This window comes from Maylandia zebra, linkage group LG18, assembly GCF_041146795.1.
Source record: "Maylandia zebra isolate NMK-2024a linkage group LG18, Mzebra_GT3a, whole genome shotgun sequence".
NCBI classification, from domain to species: Eukaryota; Metazoa; Chordata; class Actinopteri; order Cichliformes; family Cichlidae; genus Maylandia; species Maylandia zebra.
Genome location: NC_135184.1, coordinates 536092 through 543311, shown reverse-complemented (window position 1 = coordinate 543311; position 7220 = coordinate 536092). Strand labels below are relative to the sequence as shown.

The window sequence follows — 7220 nt, the reverse complement described above, 5'->3', positions numbered from 1 at the left end:
CTGTATGACCCTTCCAGGGCCTGAAGCTAAGTATAGTGCCCCTCCCACAGCCAAACCCATCTGTTCTCTGATTGGACATTGTCATGTGATTGACATGACATTGACCAATCAGCTGAACTGATTCAAAATTCGTACTCGTAAGTTGAGAGTCACACACAGCCAGGGAACCAGAGTTTGACACGTAGCTTTCTGCTTTCTATCTGTAAACAGACCTTAACAAAATAATGTGTAACGTGTCTAAATACTTTTACAAACACACAAATTCTCCTCTATAGATGCACAAACATGACATTTTCAGATTTTTTGGTTTACAAGGTTACAAAACTCCCAACTACGCAGTCTGATTTACAAGTTCAGAGCATGGATGAGGACAGTTTGAGCCTGTAACGTCTGCCATGTCGGTGCAGGACGACATGGCACAAAAACACAAAAAGGTGCACAGAAGTTCGTCTGCTGCGTACATGCGTGTGCGCTGAAGGACGTGCTGGTCATGCTGGTAAAACCCTCAGTTGTTCATCCTCCACAGTATAAACGTATCTCTGCTGCTGATGGTCCACACAGAACAGTCTGAGCTCCTGCAGCCTGCACATCACCTGAAGCTCTCCGACCTCTCACCTCACTCAGGGCCTTGAACGTCGGTTTGGTGGTAACCTCCCTCCTCCTGAATGTCCTCTCCTACAAACTGGTCACTGCCGGTGTTCACGCTGAGCCCAGCAGCTCTGCAGACAGCTGTACAGAAGCTGCGAGCAGAGGTCCTCCTGTAACCTGTAAGCCAACGTTCTTTAGTTTTTCTCCCAGGAGCAGATACACTGCTTCATCTCTCTGAGGTCAGGCTCAGAGGCTGTGGCAGAGCTGCATGTGCGCACCGCTCAGCTTCACCGAGTTTGTGGACGCTTTAAAGTCCGTTAAAGACAAAAACGTGTTTCTGTTAGAGACGCTCCTCAACTCTTCCCTGTGGGATTTTTGCTTTTCTTTACGTTTTGTTGCATTGCACACGTCTCATTGAATCTCCACGCTGCACAGGGGTGTGGTCTCCGGGTCTGCTCCTGGTCAGACTTTCACCTCATCACCATCCAGCTCATGTAAACACTTTGTTTTTGAAATGAAGATCCAGATGAAAGATCTCAGTTTTTCCCCGCTGTAGTTTGTGAAAGGTCAGAGGTCACTGCAGCAGGACGGAAAGGTGAGGAGGCAGAGATATAAACACTGGGATGGACTTCCTGTTGGTAAACCTGACGGTGAGGAGACACATCGACCTTTAAACAAACAGAAGCAGGGCTTTATTCGGTCTTTACTTTGGAGTCACAAGTTTACTTGAGAATCCATAGAAGCAAAACCGGAACGACACCTGCAGAGAGTCCAGGTCCTGCAGATGACGAGGCCGCGCTGCTCGTTATACAGTAAGTGGATCCTGACAGAGAGCGTGAACGTGGCCGCCGACCTGCTGGGAGTTCCCCGAGGAAACATCCAGGAGCTCTGGAGGAAAGGACCGAGGAGACGATAGCGCCTCTGTTTGAGTTGTCCTCCTATTTAAAGGCCGTCTGCCCTCAAAGCGTTTATGGTTCATTCTCACTGGGAATAACTGTGTGACCTCATCACTAATGGTAGCGGACACGGCGCTGCTCCGATGTCCACCTCGCTGAGCTTCCTCCTGCTGCAGCACAAATATCAAAGCTGTGAATTTGTCCCAACTGTCAGAGCGTTTTCAGACCTCGCAGCAGATGAAGGTCACACGCCGAGTCCACAGTCGGGCTGAGAAAGGTCACGTTGTCCTCACGCTCGCCGCCTCCACCGCCAAGGCCGCCCAGCCGACAGGAAGTGATTGGCTGTCACAGTCAGAGAGAAACAAAACCGTGTTTCATGTTCATTCCTCCTGAATTCTTCTCTCCACAGCTGGAATGCCACAGGACCGACCACCGCCCTCCGTCTGGATCACTTCCTGTCAGGACGTGGAAATCAGTGGAAATATTTCTCTGTACAAATGCAACGAATCGATCAGCTGATCACTGCAGCTATGAATCCTTCCAGCTGTTTGGCTTCATGCTGACTGAAGAAGAGGAGGAGGATGAAGGTCACCTCTGTCCTCATCAGGAAACAGAACTGGAACCACAGAGAAAGTAGCTGGACAACATCAGCGTCATCACTGAGCGCGTGCAGAGCCCCTCCCCCCCGCTCTCTGATATAAAGCAGAAACAGCTCGAGTGTTTCTGTTTGAGTGAAGAGACGCCGCAGAGACGCAAACGCACGTCAGGTAAGAAGATCCATCGTCACGCCACAGACGCAGGAAACCCGAGTCGTCTTTCCTCCGATAATTGGAATTCTTATTTCTGTGCTTTATCCTCGACTTCCTGTCCGAGTGACCGCGGGGTGTGATCCGTCTGCAGTCGTTTCCAGCCTTGTGCGTGCACGCGTCTGTCTTTATTCACCTGTGACCGCTAAGGCCCGAGCTGCTGCAGTCACCGTGCCAGGTGTTTCACACCTTGCTAAAGATGCAAGAATGAAACTGAGCTCACGAGGCTCAGGTGGAGGCGGAGCAGCTCTCTCCATCCTGACTGTCGGTGGAGCGACGGTGCAGACTGCAGATGGACAGGCGAAGCTCTGAGACCTCGGTCGGCGTGGAGTCTGCTTCCTGTTGTCCTTTCAGTCTAGCAGCACTGAGATTCGGCTTCGTGCTTATCAGAGTTCGAAGGCTGGACTTTCCACGGTTAGAGTCGTATGTCTGTGAAGGTTCTCAGTCCTCCAGGTCATCGTGGTCTAAGGAGCTTGCAAAGAAAAGCGTCTGGACTTCTTTGAGTTGCTTGAAGACGTTTCACCTCCGAGAAGCTTCTTCAGTTCTAAGGTCAAATGGTGGAGAGTCCCAGATTTAAGTCTGGTAACGCCCACTCACATCCTGGGCCATCTGACCTCAGGAAATCACATGATAGGGTGGGGCCAGGTTTCACAACGAGCTCACCCGAAACCCTGGCTGATTGTGACCCACACCTAAATAATTTAAAGGAGTCCGGACGCTTTTCTTTCCGAGCTCCTTAGACCTCGGTTAGGGTCCTCAGCCGTTCAGACCATGGCACAGTGAAACAAACACTCACCCTGCAGTTCAACTGTGTGTGTGTGTTTGAGGAAGACAACACCGGCGTGCTGAGGGTCTGCCTGATGCGGCCCAGATATCCAGTTAGCATCCACGACAGGTTAGATCAGGGGTGGGCAACTCCAGGCCTCGAGGGCCGGTGTCCTGCAGGTTTTATATCTCACCTTGGGTCACCTGAATCACATGATTAGTTCCTTACCAGGCCTCTGGAGAACTTCAGGACATGTTGAGGAGCTAATTCAGCCGTTTAAATCAGCTGTGTTGGTTCAAGGACACGTCTAAAACCTGCAGGGACACCGGCCCTCGAGGCCTGGAGTTGCCCACCCCTGGGTTAGATTCAGTTCAACAGAACTTACATTGCAAACAGGAAAACAGCTGTACTGAAGCCACGCCCTAACCTGGCCCCAGGTGTGTCTGCGACCTGGTGGCTGTTACCAGGAAGCGTCTTCAGTTCGCGTGACGCCGGGTCACCGTCACAGGCGAGCTTTTAGGTTGTTTGGTTCACTTCCTGAAATAAAACCCTTCAACTGAGAAAAGACGGTCAGCTGACACTCGTGCCGTAACAGCAGACGCCCGCTCACATCTTCGTCTGCTCAGGTCGTTTTCAGGGCGTCCGCCTCGCCGACGGTGTCGATGATGCGGTTGGTTGCAGGTGTGTGAATGAGCGTGCTCTCTCCTCTTCCTCCTGCAGACTGCCCTCTGAGATGAAGCTGAATGTGTTGCTGTGGCTCACGGCTCTGCTCGCCGCTGTCCTCCCTCGCTCTGCTGACGCCCAGCCTGCCGCCGCTACTGCTGACCGCCGCCTCTTTCCCCGACCACTGCTCCTCCACCTGGGGCAAGAGCTCTCCCTCAGGATGGGTGGAGGAAGCGGTGCTCCCGAGCTCCTCTCCTCCTCTTCCTCAGCGGTGAAATGGGCTCTGCTGCAGCTCACACAGCGCCTCTTACAGGCCCGGGCGGAGCAGCAGCAGGACGAGGAAGCCGGGGAGAAGGGGAAGAGGTCCGACGAGCCTCCCATCTCTCTGGACCTGACCTTCCACCTGCTCAGGGAGGTTCTGGAGATGGCCCGGGCGGAGCAGATTGCGCAGCAGGCCGACAGCAACCGCATGATCATGGATACCCTCGGAAAGTGAAGAAGAAGAAGACTGCACTTCCAGCATGACTGTTCGTCCTGAAATGTTGGCGTGCGACACTTCAGCCGGTGCGGCCGTTTACTGACAGCTGATGTTTTAACTTCATGAATAAAATCTTTGTTGGTTGAACAGCTTGTTTTTGAAAACTGACATTTTACCTGTTCAATAAAAAGACAAACCAGCTCCCCCTGTCTCAGCTGATCTCCGTCTGTAAAGCTAAACGATTTCTGGTTTGGAGTTTGGTGTCAGCTGACTGGCCCCAGGCAGGAGCAGAATAAAGGTCAATAATAAAAAATCATTTATTTCACAATTAAAGAGAAAAAAGATTCCAGACTTTAAGCAACAAAACACAGAATTAAACGTCTTCTCTTGAAACTACAAAGCAGCGCGTTCAGCAAACGTCTTCTGGAAGCAAACGTTTATCGTATTTGCTGCGTGGATGACGAGGACAGGAACAGATCCAGGTCCTACTTCTGGTTGAGCCAGCTGAAGGAGAACACGTGCTTGGGTCCGTCTTTGTCCTCCGCCTCGCTCTGCAAGTCAGACTGAATAAGGAGAAGGTTATTGAGGCAGGTCACCTGTCTCCTACGGGTGTGCTTACATTTCAGAACTGAAGGCAATGAGGTCATACCTGGGGGGCGGGGCTAGTAGTTGGGAGTGGCAGAGGAGGCGGGGTCTGGTTTGATGTCGAAGGGGAGGCACTCTTAGTTTGCGATGATGTAGGGGGCGTGGTCTCTGGGGCTTTCGGAGGGGGTGGAGCTGAGAGACCAGGCGACAGAGGAGGTTGCCGATTGGCCGGCAGTCCTGCAGACGCAGCTTGCTGCGACTCTGCAGGACTGCTGGCCGTCTGAACTTTGACCTCCCCCTCATCTTCATCATCATCTTCGTCTTCATCAACTGAGAAACACAGTGTTAACAATTAGCATGTAGCACACATGCAGGTTAGCATGCACCGTGCTAAAGTATAAAAGGTTTATGAATAAATACATTTATAGCATCGTCTGTGCTGTGTGTGCTTGGCTAAGCACAGGGGTCACAACCTTTAACACCCAAAGAGCCACTTGGACCCGGTTTCCACGCAAAAGAAAACACTGGGAGCCGCAAATACTTTTTGAAATCTAAAGTGAAGATAACACTGTATATGTTGTTATTTTTACCTTTATGCTTTGTGTGAACAACTAAAGTAAGTAAGTAAAGTTTATTCATTAAGCGCTTTTCACAGACAGGCAGTCACAAAGTGCTGCACACAAATATTAAAATAAACAATACAATCAATAGACACAATGTAAAAGATCAAATGTAAAGAATGTAAAGAATATAAAATACGTACAACAAAAGGCTTGTTTGAAAAGAAAAGTTTTTAACTGCTTTTTAAAAGAATCCACGGAGCAACTAAGGTGTGTTGCTTATGAAATCCACGAAGTGCTACAGAGAAAATTACCTTTTATTTATGTAATTAACACATTTTGAACTCTTAAAGAAATATAACCAAAGGAAAGACGCTGAACTAAAATGATCCAGCAGACAAAAGCTGCTGTGAGCCACCCTCATATCGCCTTTGTGCTTTTGGAGCCTTGACCTGACTTTTAAAAAATAACTGGAAAAAAGTACTATGCTGCTAAAAATGAAAAATGGATATTTGCAAAATTCTGCCTAAATATGTATTTTACCTGGTTAATGTGTGTGGCGGGGCGTGGTCTGCAGTGCCGCTGCATGGAAGTCGGACGCACCTGAGCGGCACCCGCAATCACGCCTCGCCGCCTTAAAGTCTGTGCTCTCTCTGCTGTTGTGTTGGTGTGTGTCGGGCTGTGAGCTGCAAAGCTACAGCCGGCTGTATGTGTACAGCAACCGTGTGTGAAAAGCGGCCAATAAAGAGATGCTGAAAAGCTTGTTCATGCAAGCATCGTCGGGTCTGCTGTGATATGTTTACAATGAGACTTGTGGTCCTGAACCTCTGCGCACAGCATCTGCAAAACGAGGCTTTCATCTTTACGCAGGACTGTAAGCTGTCATCTGTGAGGCGTGAGCGGTGTTTGTTTTTAACGTAGTTCACGGTGGAGAACAGCTGCTGACATAATGTGGATCCGAAGGTCCATAACTGGCCCACCTGGGGTTGAAAGTCTCGATAAATGCACAGCGTTTCGGCGGGTACACCGGCTTCCGCGAGTGTGACGCTTATTTTGAGCGATGAAAAAAATAATACGATATAATTTTATTTTTATATTTCAAAATCACAGTAATCTCCCAATTTAGAACTACAAGTTAAAAAGAACTAAACACAAATAAAATACACTTCAGCTAAATACTTCTAATTTATTTTCCCAAACCACCCGGAGCCGCAAAATAAGGACTAAAGAGCCGCGGGTTTCCGACCCCTGGTTTAGCACGTTAGCTAATCCAAGCAAACACTGTCTGCTCCAGTCTGAGAAATTAGCCGTGTTTAATGTAAATATTAACAGTATGCTAGCAACAATGGCATTCTCTTACGCGATAGACGTGACCAAAAAGCGCCAGACCCCCTAGCTGGTCGCGTGCACATTCGAGGTGCGAATGTGCACGCGCAAACTGGTCGTGCTTCAAAATATGCAATTTTCACGCGCGTGAAGCGGAAATGTGGGAGGAAGTAGTGTCACACGGTATGTTTGCAAGATGGCAGCTGTCGAGAGAGAGTCTCCCTTCTCTATTTACTGTGGAGAGCAGAGCAGCGGCGTAAAGGACGTCCTCGCCGTACCTGGGTCCATCAGGTCCTCCAGAAGCATGAGCAGTTTGGTGAGTTTCACCATTTGCTCCAGGAGCTGCGTCTGGATGACGGCCGCTTTCAGCAGTACCACCGTCTTTCCCTCGCCCAGTTTGAGCAGCTGCTGTCCCGCGGCGGTCCAAGCATCGCCCGCCTAAACACCAACTACAGGCGCTCAATCCCACCTGCAGAGCGCCTGTTGGGAGCTCGCCTTGTAATCGGAAGGTTGCCGGTTCGAGCCCCGACTCGGACAGTCTCGGTCCTTGTG

At 50.0% G+C, this 7220-nt stretch overlaps 2 protein-coding genes across 2 annotated transcripts in view; one reads left to right on the top strand and one right to left on the bottom strand.

Moving 5' to 3' along the window:
- Positions 1–2191: 2191 nt before the first annotated feature.
- LOC143413511 (corticoliberin-1-like) lies at positions 2192–4392 on the top strand. The gene is made up of 2 exons (XM_076876742.1): positions 2192–2251; positions 3777–4392. Exon 2 carries the CDS (start codon positions 3790–3792, stop codon positions 4213–4215), a length of 426 nt encoding a protein of 141 aa, XP_076732857.1. The 5' UTR covers positions 2192–2251; positions 3777–3789; the 3' UTR covers positions 4216–4392.
- Positions 4393–4496: 104 nt separating this feature from the next.
- The window catches only part of LOC143413496 (E3 ubiquitin-protein ligase TRIM63-like), a 17420-nt gene continuing 14696 nt past the window's right edge, over positions 4497–7220 (bottom strand). The window contains exons 8-9 of the mRNA XM_076876686.1: positions 4847–5112; positions 4497–4760 (exon numbers count right to left, since the gene is read on the bottom strand). Coding sequence (XP_076732801.1) covers positions 4683–4760; positions 4847–5112 — 344 coding nt within the window. The 3' untranslated portion in view covers positions 4497–4682. The remainder of the gene's footprint in view (positions 4761–4846; positions 5113–7220) is intronic.

Coding starts and splice junctions, on each gene's coding strand:
- LOC143413511 (XM_076876742.1), top strand. CDS start 3,790: ATGAAGCTGAATGTGTTGCTGTGGCTCACGGCTCTGCTCGCCGCTGTC.